Source organism: Falco cherrug, chromosome 3 (genome assembly GCF_023634085.1).
Source record: "Falco cherrug isolate bFalChe1 chromosome 3, bFalChe1.pri, whole genome shotgun sequence".
Classification (NCBI taxonomy): Eukaryota; Metazoa; Chordata; class Aves; order Falconiformes; family Falconidae; genus Falco; species Falco cherrug.
This window is the reverse complement of record NC_073699.1, coordinates 53,299,768-53,316,334: the sequence shown is the minus strand read 5'-3', so window position 1 is coordinate 53,316,334 and position 16,567 is coordinate 53,299,768. Positions and strand designations below refer to the sequence as shown.

The following is a 16,567-nucleotide window of genomic DNA, read 5'->3' as shown; positions in this document are numbered from 1 at the left end:
TTGGAAATGAGAACTCCTCAGTTGGAAAGATGGACAATGCTGCTCCAAAGGGTGGAATTTGTGGGAACATTTGATTAACAAAACAAACCAACCAAACAAAAAAAAATATATCTGGTCTGCCAAAGCAAAGCAGCCAAAGATATAGGGAAAAAGTTACTGGATTTATGGCTTTCTGCACATCTAAATAATGTATAGAGAACTTTTCAGATGTATCAAATAAGCAACCACCATAGGAGTGCTGTCCTTAGTTTTGTCTGTGGTTTCAAGCGTTCTTTGTCAGTAGAGATACACCTGGCAAGAGCAAAAGATGTCCTTTCCCTTGCATGTGACACCTTCTGATCCCCCTGCAGTTACACAGCTTCCTCTTTCCCTTTCTGCTCATATCCATCTTTGACTGCTCCCACAGAACATATCCCTGCTCTTTTCATGTTGGCAGGGAAATGTGCTGTTCTTGCAGTAGCAGCAGCAGCGTTGTCAAGAAAGCAACCAAAATAATAGTTGTATGACAGCTATGCAAACATGATCTAAAATGTACCTCTTCGGTGGAGTTGCCCCCTGCAAAGTCAAAATTTTATAAGCAGTTCTACAAGTTTTCACTGTTGAGATTTCATTTCACAAACACATTTTATTATGAGGAATAAAAAGTTGGCATGGTCATCAGTTTAATTTAATCTAAAAAGTCTGATTCAAAATGCTTTTCTTCAAATAAATGTGTTTCATAAACTTTAGCTTGCCTGATTTCTCTTTACATGTTGTCTATGTCAATGGCAAAAGCTACATAAGATTTACAAGGCTGGTGCCACGCTATATATTGCTCCATGGCATGCTAGTTGTCAACTCCAAGGTCACAGCTTTATTAAAGGATCAAGATTTACAATAACGTTAGCAAAAGCGTGAATGCCTTCACACACACCTTCCTGTAGTTTTCTTCCCTGAGGTCGTCTGCGCAATTTCTCCCCCTGCCAAAAGCTACTAATCAATAAATACTGTGGTCTCCTGAACAAAGTTCAAATGGACCTATCTTGTTCCTTTAGTAATAAATCTTTGCTTTTGTTTAACACCTGCCTTTGAAGGACGTAACCCTCTTTACCTGCAGTAATTAATTTAACTTCACAGCAGCCTTATTTGGCGATTAAAAACTGCTTCCCTTTTACAGATTGAGAAGTTGAGGCACAAGGACGTGCTTTGCTGAAGTCATACGAGAAGATGGAAAAGGCTGGGAAGCCCATCTCTGCCAGCCTTTCACATGCTGAGGCCAAAGGCCATGCGGCCTCTCACTCAATGAGTAACACAAGGTGGTTGTGTAGCATCTGCACTCAGGCTTCTGTAATTCTTCCTTTTAACGTACTGTCACAGCATGGATAGGGCACATCTGAAGCTGGCTATACAGCTGTGCTGTAGTCCTAACTGACACAAAAAACACAAGAAGTGTTCTGCAGGCTATTTCCCACTTAAGGTATAGTTCTATGTCTTCTTCTGGCTGTACTTGCACTGTTGAAGAGGTTACTGCCACATGTTACCCATCCTGAGCCTGCTCAGATCTACCAGCCTGGCTTCCTACTTCATTTCAGGGAAGGAGATAATCAGTTAATCACTTTAAATAGCAGGGGGTTTTGCCAGCCCATTAGCAGCTTAGCTAACCCTTGACAGAGCAGTGAAGAGCACAGGGGAGCAGTAACCTCCTGAGCTAGCACAGCCAAAATTGCAAGAGGACCTCTTACTGCAACGCTTCAAATCCCAGGCTTGTCTTCTGGAAGATCCCTGCCTAGGAAGGAGTTCTTTTCCCCTGACCTGAAACATGGGCAGTAAGTACTGCAGCCCAGGTGACTTAACTCTTATGTTGGGCCCATTGCTTCAGACATGCTTCTCTTCAGTTTTTCAGACCTCGTGGTACTCAGAGGCATTCAAATTTTGCCTCCGTGTGGTCTAAAAAGAAGGTATTCAGGGCATTCATTGGCTTTTGCTTAGGAAGATACTAGCATTTTTAGCTAATAGTAATTGTGATAGATCCTGAGGAAGAGAACTGGGACAGCATCCTCACAGGATGGTTCACCTTCTCATCCTCACCTGAAGGGAGACCTGAACTTCAGCCTAGTTTCCTGCAGTTCCCTCTCTCCCCTTGAAACCCTGAGATGGTGGTGTGGGCATTGCCTCTCACTGCCAATCACTGGCAGATACAAGGAGGAGCTTTGACGGATGTTTGAGGCCTAAACACTTTTGAAATGCTGGAAGTTGAAGGCCTATGTGAACCACAGATCTTGGTGCTTTGCACTCTCTCTTCCCCAAAAGTGTAGCCTCAGGTGAGAGAGGGAGGGACCTCCCCACCCAGCGATCCCCTGTGGACACCTAGCTATGGTACAGACAGCAGCAGTCCCAAGGAGATGGGGGAAGAGAAGGTGCTGGACCTACTTCTCCTCAACCCTTGTCCCACATCTGTGATACAGGGTGAGAGACCAGGACTAGCCTGAATCTTAATTTTATTATGAATACAATTTTACAAATTATTGTAATTGATATACTTGCTACAAATCCATTTCTTTTTAGACCATTGCCCACATTTTGTTTGTTGAATATAACTCGGCAGATAAGCAAATGAGGTCAGTGACAGACATGCTTCACAGGCCCAAAGCCTTCTCTGCCTGGAGAAATGAGTTGGCACCACTGTATTGCTGTAACAATATTCTTATAATTCCTTATTCTGGAAGAAATGCGCACAGTCGCACTGCTGACTTATGGTTCTGTCAGCATCGTTCAGGAGGCAGAAATCCTAGCCCAGATAATACTAATATTACCGCGTAACATCACCGCCAGTATCAGCCGATCTACGAATAAGCGACAAACTAGGCAGCAACGGTTTCGCTGTTGCCTTATTTGCGCAGAAGGTGGTCGTAAACGCTGCCCTCCCGTGCGGGGCAGCAGCCGGAGGTCGCCGCCTGGCACCGGAGGAGCCCCGGCCCGGGCGGGCATATGCTGGGTGGTGGGACCGCCCGCCGCCACGGAGGCGCCGGCCCTCGGCCCTGTCCGGCGCGGCCGCAGGCGCCCGCGGAAGGGGAGGTGCGCGGCGCCGTCACCCGCGGGGCCGGGAGGGCGGGGGGGCCGGCGCCGGGCGGCAGGCGGGCGGAGCGGGGGAGTCTCCCCGGGCAGGGCGGAGCGGAGTCCGCCCCGGCGTGTCAGAGCAGCTCCTCCGGGCCGGGAGGCGATCGCCATGGAAACCCAAGCCCCGGTCCCGCCCCTGCCCTCCGGGAGCGCGGCGGCGGGGCGTGGGTGCCGCCGGGAGCCCGGCCGGAGCCGCGGCTGGGAGGGAACGGCCGCCGCGGTGGCTCCCCCGCCGGACGCCGCCAGGTAGAGCGCGGGGCGGGGGCGCTTCCCGGCCGGGGAGGGAGGGCGGGGAGGGGCGGGGCGTGCGGCGCGCAGGCCGGGCCCGCTCCCCCGCCGCCTCCGCCGCAGCCCGGCCTCCCACCTGGCGCCAGGTGCCCACCCGCCGTCTTCACCCGGCCCCCCGGCGCCCTCCGACCCGCGCCCCGTGCCCGGCCCGGGCTGCCCGGCGGCGCCCCGAGGGAGCGGAGCGGAGCTCGGTTCGCTGGGGCGGGGCTTGTTTCTCGTCCCCGATCCTCACGGCGAGGCCCTGACGTGTTGCCATGGCCGAGGGAGCCGAGGCGGCGGCGGCGGCGGAGTGCTTCAGCGAGGATGATTTTTACTGCCCCGTCTGCCAGGAGGTGTTCAAAACGCCCGTGAGGACCGCGAACTGCCAGCACGTGTGGGTATTCCCCCTTGCCGCCCCCCTCCCCGCGCTCCCCCCCCGCCCCCTTCACAAGCCTTCGCTTCGCCTCGCCTCCGCCGGGTGTCCGCCTGGCGCTGCTCTGCCCCCCCAGCGCGCAGCCCCTGGGCTCGGCGCCGGCCGCGCCGGGAGCCGGGAGGCGCGGCGGGACCCGCGGAGCCGGCTGCTGCCGCCCGCCGCCGCGGGGGCTGACACGCCTCCGCCGGGAGCCGGCCTCGGGGCTGGCGTGCCCGGGGCTGCCCCAGCCTTCCCTCGCCTCTTTCTTTTGTAGCGGACGGCGACCGGCGGCTTAGAGCAGCCGCCTCTTGGAGCACGCCCCGGCTGCCTGATGGGTGGCGGCCGAGTGTTCCTGCCGGTGGAAACGCATCTCGCACGTCTAACCTAACTCGCGGTTTCGGCTTCGTAGTTTCCTGTTCGTTTCCGAACGAGGACCGAAGCTAGCTGTTCTCTCTTTTCAGTGCGCCGCCGTCGCGTTTTTCAGGGGAACGTTTCGTTGCGAAGCGCGACTCGGTGGAGAGGCGGGATGGCCGCGGCGGGCGGGCGGGAGGGCGCGGGGCCTGCGGGAGCTCGGGGCTCGGCGCCTCCGCAGCGGCCTTTGGCTCCCTTAAGGACAATGAACAGCAGTTGCTCTGATAAGATTTTCCTAATCTTACGTGCTTGATGCGCCATTTAATCTCTCATTAGCGGTCAGTCCGGCTCAGGAGCACCGGTCGGTGCGAGCTTTACCTCAAGTGCATGGTCACGTGCCCCTGGTTTCCGTATAGTTCTTTGTAAGCGCCGCTATTGCCTTGTGCTTATGTCTGTAAAGATTTGTGTTCGGTGGGCTCTATTACTCAAATACCTGTTTTCCCCCATCCCCTCAATAATCACCCAGCTCTCTTCAAGGACGAAATATCTAACTCTCCTTACTTTGCTAACTTGTGTTTGTGGTAACTTTTTAATTCAGGTTTTGCAGGAAGTGCTTCTTGACAGCTATCAGAGAAAGTGGAACACACTGTCCTCTCTGCCGGGGGAGCGTGACTAAAAAAGAAAGAACCTATCCCAAAAGGGCTCTAGATGTTGAAAACAGTATGAAGAAAGCTTCTGGGGGCTGTAGATGCTGTGAGAAGCAGGTAGAGTAACACTTTACAAAAAGTTGGATTATTTTTTCTTATTTTTGACCAGACACACTTTTACCGTGTGTCCTTCTTGTCTTGGAGCTAAAGAGCCTATAGCAGTTTGAACTTGGCTTTGTATGGCTTGTGCATATAACCAGGCATGCAGTGCCTGCTAGGTATGCCTAACAGGTGTAAACTGAAAGAGGATCCTTGTATTGTCTATAAAGACCTTTTAAGTGGAGTGCCAGTTCTTCCCCAAAACAATGTGAAGGTAGGATATAGCTATAAAACTGGAAAAAGAGAAATTAGACAACTGAAAATTAGAATTGCAGATACATGGAAGACCTCAGAAACTTTCATTGTGAGAAGTGCTTAGAGCTACTGTAAAATTTAAAACCAATACATATGGGTTAATTACTCTTGGTGTTCATACAATCATATGTAGTTTTCCCCCGCCCCATCAATGTGTTCCCTTCGTTCCCTTTGTAAAGGGGTCATTATTTTCAGAACATTGGGTGAAATCTTGACCCCCACTGAAATAAAGACTAATCTGCCTTCTAGTACAAAAGGATGCAGGATTTCAGCCACACATTTTGTTTACATCAAAATGCATCAAATCCAGATAGTCTTTTTGCTTGTTTCATTTCACTTGGGACTTAGTTCTGCCAATGTGAAGACTAGCACTAGTGGAAAGCTGAGCTGCTTGCTTTGTACCACATGATTCATTAGGATGAAAAGCTGGGAGAAAGAAACGGTAGCAAGCTGGTAAACAGGAGGGAAGAACCAAACAGATCCCAAGAAGAACTTTAATGGAATTTAGGCACAGGTGTGTGAGATGTGATTTGTTCAGCCTCTAAACCTGCGAGCATTTTCTGATAGTGTTGTTGGACCTGAAATTCTGACTTAGGTCATGTCCAGTACAGCTGTCTTCTGACAAATCTAAGGAACTCCTTGGCTTACCTTGCATTTAAGATGGATAGGCAGCCTTAAGTTGGTGTTCATTCACCTCTTCCCCACCCCCAAAAGAGAAAAGTTATATATTCTTGGAACACACCCAATGCAGAAAGATTTTACTCTGCACAAGGTAATAGCAGGCCAGAGAAGACTGAAGGAGCAGTGGTGCTTATCCCATCCTCACGGTCCGTCTCTGTTGTAGCTCATCAGTTACTGATCCTGGATGTGGGAGGTATAGTTTCTGTGACTTTGTTTCAGTTAAATGGAGTTCACTTGCATCTTTCACCCCTGAGAGAGCTCTCAGATGCCTGGCTGTTGGGGATTTGGGGAGTGGGAATGTTCTCCAATCTCACAGTGTGACAGAAGCTCTATGGAAAAAGGAATTGAAGATCTCCCGTTGAGGAAAGTGTTCATGTTGAGAGGGGAGACGCAGGTTCTTGTTTCTGCTGCATATGATGTCTATATAATTCCTGCACGCATTGCTTTCTGTTGGCAGAATTCTCTCTTCCTTCTATCCCTGGATTGTTTAGTATAAATTCAATAATTTGGCATTTCATTTACAGGTTAGATTTTCGTGGATGAGACAGCATTATAAAACGTGTAAGAAGTATCAGGATGAATATGGTGTTTCTTCTATTATTCCAAACTTACAGATTTCTCAAGATTCAACAGGGAACAGGTAATTAGGGTGTTTTATGTATAATAATGCATCTTCTTCTTCCCCCTCACCTGCCCCCAGAAAGTATTCTTTTTTTCCAGGGTGTGCTTTCTTTTTGCAACAATTATTGTCCATATTTTTGTGATTTTAAAAAAACTGACGGTTCTTCTAGGTCTTTTTCTTCACCCTTAGCATACAGAAGAAAACCTTTCTGCATGATGGTTTGAAATGTCTTCTAGGGACTCCTAAAGGTGTATAGAATTTGTAGCTTGCTTTCCTTGCCTTGACAGCGTTCGAGCAGCTTACTTGGTAACATATTTCGTAATATCTAGCCCCAGGGAAGTTCTCTCTTTACCCATCCACCCCACCCCTACCCGCCTTTCCTAAGTCTGTTTTAGTGGGTATCCTGTTTCAAAACATAACTGTGCAAGCTTTTGCTTTCTGATTGAATTTCTTTTGAACTTTTGAACTGATCTCTTATAAAATGTATAAGGAACTCCAGTACGTTACACACCATAAAATACAAATGACACGTATCATTTGTTTTCAGGCAGTAAGGCTAAAAAACTTTTTTTCATACCTTCTCACTGATGTATTTAGTTTGGCTGGGGATTTTTGCTTATTTTTGAAGACCTTTTTTTACATATTAGTTTCATAGGGTTTTATTATATATAGCCTGTCCTTTGTTTACTTTCTTTTGACATCTGTTTTCTATTTTTAGCAGTCTGAACTTCTGTGTTTGGTTTTCAACCCATCAGCATATTGAAAGCGGAAGTTTAAGCTGTTACCAGAACTAGCTGCAGCAATGTTTCACCAAAGTGTCTGGATATTGTTATATCACTGTTTACTGACTACACCACAGTAGAATACCTGTGTTTATAATATTACAGAAGTATAAAAAATGTACAGTGACCAGATTTGTGACTGTAAATACTCATGGTCTTAGAATGATCAGTGTCTGAGCAGTTTTTGTGGCTTAGCTAGAGGTGCATATGTGGTCAACTTTACTTTCTAAAATGTTCCTGTCTTCACTCTTACTTTAGAAAATAATTTAGTTTATACTCAGTGTAAGAAAATTTATCTTGTTTTAGTTGAAAGCTGTCAATTATTTGTGTAAACACATGGCAGTTAAATGCCTATTTACATAGATCTAAGTCAAAAAATTTAGAAGATGCTGCCTGTCTTACATTCGCGTAATTCATAATGCTTTTTGAGCTACTTGGCTGTAATCTCCAGTGCCGTTCTTGTTGGCTAAATGTTTGTTGTATTGTATACCACTTTCCTATAAAGTTTTGTAGTATTCCACCAAGGGTCATCATGGTAGCTAAATACTGAGACAAACCTTGATCCAAAGGAAAAGCTGTGAGAGTTAAAATATGTGCTGCCGTATGTTTTACCTTGAAATTAATGGGGCTTAATGGATTCCTCCCCCACACTGTTACTGTGAAGCTTATAAAAATTTTGATAGTAGAGTAAAATAATCTCAATTTTCATTGTTTTTTCTTTTTTCTTGACTTCATTTAAAGTAGCAGAAGTGATGCAATATCTGATAATGGCGAGATGTCTAGTAATCAAATACTTCAAGGAGAAACAAGGTAGGCCGCTTGTTTTTCTGTTGTTATTATTAAAACAGATCCAGATAGTCATAGTGCAAGCTTCTACTAACTTTAAAAATAACTCACACAAAAACCTACAATAAGTTGTATTAAAATACCCCCATAGTTTCTTCTACATTTGCATCTATATGTAAGAAGTTTGTTTTTTTCAGTACTTTCCTGAAGGGTACGCACTAAAAGATGTTACCAGTAACTAAAAGCAGGGTGCAGATGCAGTTGGAACAAAAGAATTTTCTAAAGTCCAAGTCTCAGAAGAATGCATTTAGGCATAAAAATAAGAAATGTGCTTTAAATTGCAATTTGGTAGTAACACTGGAAGTCCACGACATCCCCTACTATGTCAGTGAGGATGGGGTGTTCTTGTTATCAAATTAAGGGAAAGCAATGACAAGACAACAGATGAATTAAGCTTTCTGTAATACTATTTCTAAAACTATTTTGTTTAATACTGCGTATTTCTTTTTACAGTGGACACCCAACCTTCAAATGCCCCTTGTGTCAGGAAGCCAATTTTACCAGACAACGCTTGCTGGATCACTGTAATAATAGACATCTTTATCAGATAGTTCCTGTAGTAAGTAGAATTGCTTATGTATGCTTCTTAAGCTACTTTCATTATAATTACATGGACAATTTAAAATGTGCAGTAGCTATTCTGTATCTGTAAAGATCACTGTGGTCTGAGAAAGGCAATATACTTAATGCAGTGCATGTAACTTGAGTGACTTTCATGTGATAATGTTTCTTGTCCAGCTTGTCGGTTCTAAGGCATTTCGGACTTTTTCTGTCTCATTTATCTTGATGTGAAACAGACTCGGTTTTTGAGCCTGACACTCTTCTTCATTTAGTATTTCAGATCTGTTTCAATAGAATCCCATTTGTAATGTAACTATTGTTTCATGTGAAACCTATAGTTACTTGAAAAGTAATCTAAGGTAATCAGAGGGACTGAAGGAGAAAAATCTGTTTGGTTTTCTATTCTTTTCATCTGGATAGGGTGTGTTATTTTTTCTTTTGGCTTACTTGATGATCTCAGTTGTATGACAGTTCTCCCAAACAATAAGTAGGATGCAGTAATCACATTTTTTTTAAACTTTAAACAACAGAAATTGACAAAAACAGTACCAGACAGACATGATAATCCTCTACTCCAAAGAGAAACACTTAAAAAATTTGGCAAGTTGAAATGTAATTTTTGAATGTTACACAAATGAAGAAAAGAATACTTATGACTACAATTCTATGTGAACATGGCTGTTTTGGTTTGGTTGTGAATGAGTAGTAGACTAGTTATTCCTGTAGAACATGTGTTTAATGCATTCTGTATTACCAATAACTTTTTTTTTTAATTCTCTCTCTTTCCCCTTCCTCTCCAAATTCAGATTTGTCCTATTTGTGTATCTCTTCCCTGGGCAGATACTAACCAGGTTACTAGAAATCTTGTTAGCCATCTAAATCTAAGACACCGGTTTGACTACGGAGAATTTGTGGTAAGCTTTTTCTTCTTCGATGCATAGGGGAGTAAATGGTAAATTTTTTTCTACAAATTAAAATGCCAAATAAAACATTTGTACCAAACGTGTTTGTGCTCTGGATATGCTGTGTTCCTGCACTGTACAGAATTCAGAAGTAGGCCTGTCTGTTCTTAAACTTCCTGTTACCAACATGAAGTGCTACTGGGAATAGGTGTTGTCAACATTTAAGCTTTGTTCCAAACTGATGACTTAAGTCTTTAGCTTAGTGTTCTCAATCAGAACTATTTGTTCCTCCAAAACAGTTTATTGCTGCTGCTTCTGGGGGAAATAAAATAGACGCTACTCTGTTTTATTGACATTTTTGACCTTTTATGGCAGAAATGCCAAAATCACAATTCTCAGGACTCAAAGTGCAGCTTGACTAGCTGGTATTGCTGCTACAGCCTCTCTTCCAGTGTGTTGTGAGAGAGGCTGCAATGTGAAAAAGAGATACGTCATTAAATCACTGTTCTGGTTGCCGCCTTTTAGTCTTGCTTTGGGTAAATGACCTTGGAGCAGGTGCAGAACTACATACACAGATGTAGACAGGGGATGGATCATAAGTCAAGCCAACCATTTGATTTGCAGGTGGGACCAGAGAGCTAGAGAGTTTGTGTTGTAGTTTCTACAGAGTTTGACAGGCTTTGGGGTACCCTGCTTGAGCTTTGTGTGGGACAAGCATAGTATTTGAGGCATAGGCAGCCTTACTGGTTAAAGATGGCAAAGGTGATGCATATGGTTCTTTGTGTTGAGTGATCTGTGACAAAGAACTATTGGACTCTTCAATATAATATGAGTGCATCTTGCATGTTTGAGGATGTAAAACTGGGAAGCTGCTGGAATTGCATTAAAAAGGTGTATTACTTTGGCCTATTAATGACTTGCAAGATAGCTCTTCAAAAGTGGCAGGGTTAACCACCCATCTTTTGTGCTACGTGTTTTCTTTCTCACTTGAAGCAGTATATTCTCAACAATCTATGATTACTGTTGTTTGGGGATCACATTTTGGTTTTATTAACGGAGGATATTATGGCTGGTTGGAAGCCCTGTTCTAAGAATTGTGTGACAGTCAGCTTGCCTGAGCTGGTTGTTCTGTAATGTAATTGTGCCAGGGAGAGGAGATGGACCCTTCTGCTTAATGAGCCTTGCCCCACTCTTCTGATTCTTCTCCCATCTCATGTATCTCTTGGTACTTGGTTAAGTAAAAGATACTGTGCAACATAAACAATCATTAGTACACATAAAGATGGAAAGTCTTCATCTAGGTGCTAATTCCTATGTAAAAATGTGGAAAATGAATGATTAAGCTAAGGATTATGGTACATCTTGAGTATTTGTCCATTTTGATTATGTTTTTGTTTTGTTTAGAATCTTCAGCTTGATGAAGAAGCCCAATACCAAAATGCGGTTCAAGAATCCTGTCATGTGAACTTTTAAAGTATAGCCCCCCGTCATCTTACTAATTATCTGAGAGAAAAATTACATTAATTCTGTTACTGATCTGAAGTGTATATTAATAAAAATGCTATTCAGTAACCATTTTTCAGGCTTAATTTTTTTGTGTGTTCATAAGGACTTTTCATAAATGATTTTGCTGAAACTCAAGCTTGACATCTTTACTGAGATCTGGCCCTGTGTATTTAGGGACCTTTTTGGAACCGCTCGCTGTTGTCTTATTTTCTCTAACTTTTACTACTGTGCTAATTACATGGCTTCTTTTATAATGTCAGGTATTTTAATTCACCAAAACCAACTTTGAAAGTATCTTTAGAAAGACATGCAGAGGTGCTCTGTTGCACTGAGTTTAAGTTCAGTTGTCATCTGCTAAGCTATCTATGAGATGAAAGTTTTTTCCTCCTGCCCAAGAGCAAAGTTTTGTTTGATGTTGTGATTTGTTTTTTACTGTTATAATGTGAATGAAAATAACAACAACTTCAGAAATAAAAATATTTGTTTTCTATAGATCAACAATGCAGAGCAGGTTTTTTTTTCCACCTTTCACTGAGAAAGAATGATGCCATTGCCTGGGAATAATTATATCTATTTTTTTCCCCTTTTGGAGCATAACTGAGAAAGGATACTTCCTTCCTGAAGTGATGGGTCAGGAGTTTCCCCTGTACTCCCAACTATAAGGAAGATGACGTACTTTGTGAGAAATTCAAGATGACATGCAAAAGATACACTTTTTGGGTATATGACTGCGACCAGCTAGTTTTTCATTTTGTTAGAACTTTTTACAAACTTCTGTTGCTGTATTTGGAATTCAAGTTTTGGTCCTGCCTTTCATGGAAGGCTGTGTAACTAGAGAACTAACTGGCTTCAGACCTACCAACGCTCATAAATTAACTTGTTTATTTTGGTAAGACTGTTTAAAACTTGGTCATCTCCTGTATCCAAAGGCTTGAAAGAACAGTTGAGAAGAAAAACTTGCTCTAACATATTTTAAGAGTTCCTATTCTAGATTTCCACATTCCCAGCAAGACTGTCATTAAAATCAGAAAACAGCAATAATGCAATTTTGAATTTAAATGGAAAATCCATCTGTAAAAGAACTTTGAGGTATTTTATTTAATACTAATGGGGAGAAGGGGAAAGCAAGCTGCACAGCTTACATTTTGGAGTTTTAAATAGAGACTGTTCTGAGTATCTATTGGGACTGACTTTTCATCCTGTGTCACCATCAGCTGTTGTCAAGCCTTACTTTATGGGTATTGTATATGTGGTGGAAAACATCCCCAGTAATTTTCCTACTCTAGTTGGTGATTTCTGTGTAATAATATCAGTTGTGCAGCCAAAGTACAGTAGGCTTCTTGTGCCCTGGCTCCCATTTGCTCTCCAAATAGGGGTTTTGATTATTCTTTAAATACTGGGCTATTTCATATTCCAAAACTGGTAAGATTGAAATGCCTCACTCTGCAATGTAATTGATTTCAGAACTGAATCTTGGTTCTAGCCTGTTGAGTGTTGGAACTAAAACAATATACACTGTAACTTAACGTTACTACCTTATATTTTTTAAGAGTGTAAAACATTACTGAAGTCATAGCTGGCTAACATACAGAGAGAGTTGGCTATTTCAGAAACGTCTGGAGGTTATATCGTTTTTATAACAGCTTAACATGTCTTGCATTTTGTTACTGACTTAATGCAGTATTTTGACAGCGGGCCATGCTTTGATCTTGTACTCCAACTTGCCTGTTTGCCCCCCATACTCTTGTCTGCATATTCTCACTTGTCTCTCAGCTCTAGTACTTGTGTGACCACATGCTGATTTGGAGTGGTTCACTGACCCAACTGAAAGTTGTTTGGATTTTTACTTTCTCTCTTGCTCTATAAAGCCAGCTATGAAATAGTGCCCTTAGACAGAAAGGAATTTTCAAGGTAGCCTGATGCTAAAGTTTTAGCTTTTTAAAAACGCTTACCGTGGTGGTTTTATTACTGCATACATTTCCTAAGGAATTTAATAGTTATATGTAAGTTTAGTTAACTTTTTTAGATTCAGTAAAATATTTCTATGAACTGGCAATAAATGCCTACAGCCAATACAGATTCAGAATGCCTCATGGACACTGGAACTAGTTATTTCTATTACTTGAACAAATTAACATCTATTTTAAAACTCTGGGAAACAAATTTTTCTATAGCAATAATTAGTTGTCACTAGGTGCATAGTTGCTGTGCATTTTAGTCATGTTTAAATGTCGAGAGACTTGAATACACATTTTAAAGCAACAAGTGTGTATAAATGCAATATTAAAAAAAACTTGCAAAATTTTTATCCTCTTTATTTGCATATGTTAAAATCTGTATTGGCAGGCACTGCCTTGCTGAAGTTTTTATACTTTTAGTATGAAGGGGTTGCATCCAATACATTCACTAGGTAAGCGTTTAATGAAAACGAAACAGTCTGTTTAAATGTGATGGTGCTGGTCGTGATCTTTCTCACTGAAACCCAGACATGCACAAAAAGCTGTGTATTTGTGGTGGGTGATGCTTGTACTCAAAACATGCAATCTTTACTAGAAGATTGCTGTTTAACAATGTTTTCATGTTCATGTTGCATTGTGTATGGTTTCAATATGCCATGTTATGTTTGAATTGTTCCTTCTATTTTTTCTCCTATTAAAGTATTTTATTTTCTCTTTGTCTTTTTGTTGCATAATAAAGATGATCAGTCTCCTTTATGCTACTTCTTCCCTTTTAGATGCTTTCTAAACTTAAGTACGTGGTCAGTTGTATGCCTTCACACTTTGAATGATTAGAATGGCATGTATGCTGCTGGAACCGATGAGTTGTGGCTCATGATCCATTAATGAGCTGACAAGCTAACTTATATCACATCTTAAGATATTTCTATGAAGCAGAAAAGATAAGTTGGCCAAAACTTATTTTATACTTCTTTTTTCCCTTCCATGTTTGTAAGTTGCTGTGCCATGTAATGTTAATAGAGAAATAACATCCTTAAAGGCAGAGAGAAAGAGGTATGTAACGCTCGGGGCCAATAGCAAACCTCATTATTTAAAGGTAGATTTACTAAGAAGGGTTAATGGTGTTCTGAGGAAAGACTTGTCAGTAAGTTTGGGCTGGTTGCATTGTTGGACTAGCAAGGTGGCATCTAGATTTATTCTTCCACCCCGTATTTTTGAACTGAAACAACCGTAGTTACTTCTTGTGCTTTTACATTCTAAGGGCATACAGGTGATAATATGGTTATGGAATTGACTTAAAGCCTTATTTTGAATTATAGAAATATAGCAAAATTATGCAAATTTACTTTTTGTTTATTGTTCTTTCTCCCCTTGGAATCTAGTTTTCTGAGCTCTAAATAAATCACTGTATCTTCTAAATCTGGTTATAAGCCCTTTATTAGAGATTCCATTTGATTTCCTTCTACTACAGCAATGCATATTTCATTATTCAGAGAGAATGCACTCAGTGCGTTTGATTCTCATTGGCAACATGTTGGTTGTAGGATATGTGAGCTCTGTAGAAGCCCCTGTTGCCCTGCTCCAGGGCTTCATTCCCAGGAGGAGAGGGTGACCTTTGTGCACCCAGGTCAACTTCTGACAGGTAGTCAGGGCTGGAAGGTTTTCTGTGCTTCGGAAGCATTCCTGGGTCCCTTTTTTTTTTTTAGATATGGCTTCAGAGTTAAGATTTGAACACGTAAGTGTCTGTGAGGACTGCTATAAAAGAGTACAGCTAAGTGTGTTTTTTGTATCCTTTTTTTTTATGCTGAAACAGACACACTAATTCGTGGGTGCTCGTAAGAAATGTGCTGTTTGCTGTGTCTTGTAAATACTGTGCCATCTGTGAAATAGCTGCCAAACCTGGCAGCCAAGGGTTGTTTTATTGCAGGCAAGCAGGGCTACAAGAGTATCTGACAAAAGCATCTTCAGGTTTCTTTTGGAATTGGAGAAACTGATGAAAAGGGACAAACACTACGTAGTCTGTTCTCTGTACAGTGTACATTTAAACTTGCTCTAGATAGCAGGTTTCTTTGGTGTCCTGTTGTGGGTATGTTTGAAAACTTTAGGAGAAAAATTCAGGCCTCTGCTATGAGAAGGTTTTTTAATAATGTTAAAATTGCTGCTTCCCAGTGAATAACCAGACTTTAAGTCAAAGTATAGGCTTCTCCCGCCACTGCCATAAGTAAAGTAGGTCTACTGTTTCTCCTCAAACTGTTTTCATCTTTTCATTTTCCAGCCCTAACCAGCCTTATTCTATCTGTAATGTTGTTTTTTGCGGTTTTTTTTCTTCCTCCACAGTCATATTTCTCTGTTTTTGTGGACATGATCAGGAAAAAGCTAGGAAAGTAAATTTTATGCTTATTCCTCCACCATTCCCCAAGCTGTTAGGAAACTGGAGAAAAAGAAAAAAAAAAAAAGGTCATCCCTGCAAAATGCATCCTGTGGAAGATATGTAATTCAATTTTAAATCTTTGCCTTAAATCCTCTGCATACGTTTAGAATGCATTCCTTAGCTCCATGAAACTGCAGCCCATTTCCCAGGGCTTAGTGACAGAATATGGTTTTTGTGGCTTGTGAGGATGCTTAAGCAAGAGAAAAGTGCTCCTCACTATTCATTTACATTCTTTTTTGTTTCTGTCTCTCTCTTTTTTCATAGAATCATAGAGTAGTTTGGGTCGGAAGGGACCGTAAAGATCATCTCATTCCAATCCCCCTGCCACGGGCAGGGACACCTTCCACCAGACCAGGTTGCTCAAAGCCCCATCCAACCTGGCCTTGAGCACTTCCAGGGATGGGGCATCCACAGCTTCTCTGGGCAACCTGTTCCAGTGTCCCACCACCCATTTTCCTCTGTATGTATTTCCCTACAGCATTTCTCCTGAGTTTATGCTGTTTCCCTCCCACTCCCCTTTTTGTCTTTTAAAGTTAATCAGCAACTGGATAACTAAGGTTATATGACTTAGCTGCTAAGTATGGTTTTGTAATCTGCATGTTTTATAAGCTCCTCTGGCTGTGCCCTCAACATCTGGGGGCTGATGTGAGCCTCAGGGGTAAATACAGTAACTAAGAAACTTAGCATCAATAATTTCCAGAGTTTGCCTGCCATCTTTGCTTCTACAGCTGGAGGAGTTTATATATCTCAGAATTTTTGCAGTTTGAAAGAATCTGAAAGTCAGATTTTATTGCTTTAAAATGCTTTTTAAAGTATTTACTTTGGTGTTGGTTTTTTGTTTTGTTTTTTTCATTGGGGGGTGTCTTTTTGCATTGAAGAGATTAGGATGATGTTTAAGATCAAAACCATCTCATGCAGACAGGGTCTTTAATGGCAATGAGTACTTGTTTTTCCGAAAGCCTTGCATTAGGTTCTCTGGTTTTGCACGTGTGGGCAGAAGACAGTAGGAAGACGGTGGGTTTTTTCTCCAGGGTAGCTTCTGTGGCACTAGTGTCGCAGAAGGTGTGTTTTATGTGCCACCTCAGTTGTAT

At 42.3% G+C, this 16,567-nt stretch overlaps 1 protein-coding gene across 4 annotated transcripts; it reads left to right on the top strand.

The window, feature by feature from the left end:
- Positions 1–2,534: 2,534 nt before the first annotated feature.
- On the top strand, positions 2,535–13,757 carry RNF138 (ring finger protein 138). Of its 4 annotated transcripts, none has more exons than XM_055705507.1 (7): positions 2,535–3,342; positions 4,725–4,890; positions 6,393–6,508; positions 8,014–8,082; positions 8,572–8,677; positions 9,520–9,593; positions 10,986–13,757. In XM_055705507.1, exons 1-6 carry the CDS (start codon positions 2,708–2,710, stop codon positions 9,556–9,558), a joined length of 1,131 nt encoding a protein of 376 aa, XP_055561482.1. In that variant the 5' UTR covers positions 2,535–2,707; the 3' UTR covers positions 9,559–9,593; positions 10,986–13,757. The 4 variants fall into 4 exon arrangements, with proteins under 4 accessions (XP_055561482.1, XP_055561481.1, XP_055561480.1 ...); XM_055705506.1 differs by having other exon boundaries at positions 2,541–3,342; positions 8,017–8,082; positions 9,486–9,593; XM_055705505.1 differs by having other exon boundaries at positions 2,549–3,342; positions 9,486–9,593.
- Positions 13,758–16,567: the final 2,810 nt, after the last annotated feature.

Coding starts and splice junctions, on each gene's coding strand:
- RNF138 (XM_055705505.1), top strand. CDS start 2,708: ATGCGCACAGTCGCACTGCTGACTTATGGTTCTGTCAGCATCGTTCAG. Junction 3,343..4,724: donor CCCCCGCCGGACGCCGCCAG/GTAGAGCGCGGG, acceptor TTTTTAATTCAG/GTTTTGCAGGAAGTGCTTCT. Junction 4,891..6,392: donor GTAGATGCTGTGAGAAGCAG/GTAGAGTAACAC, acceptor TTTCATTTACAG/GTTAGATTTTCGTGGATGAG.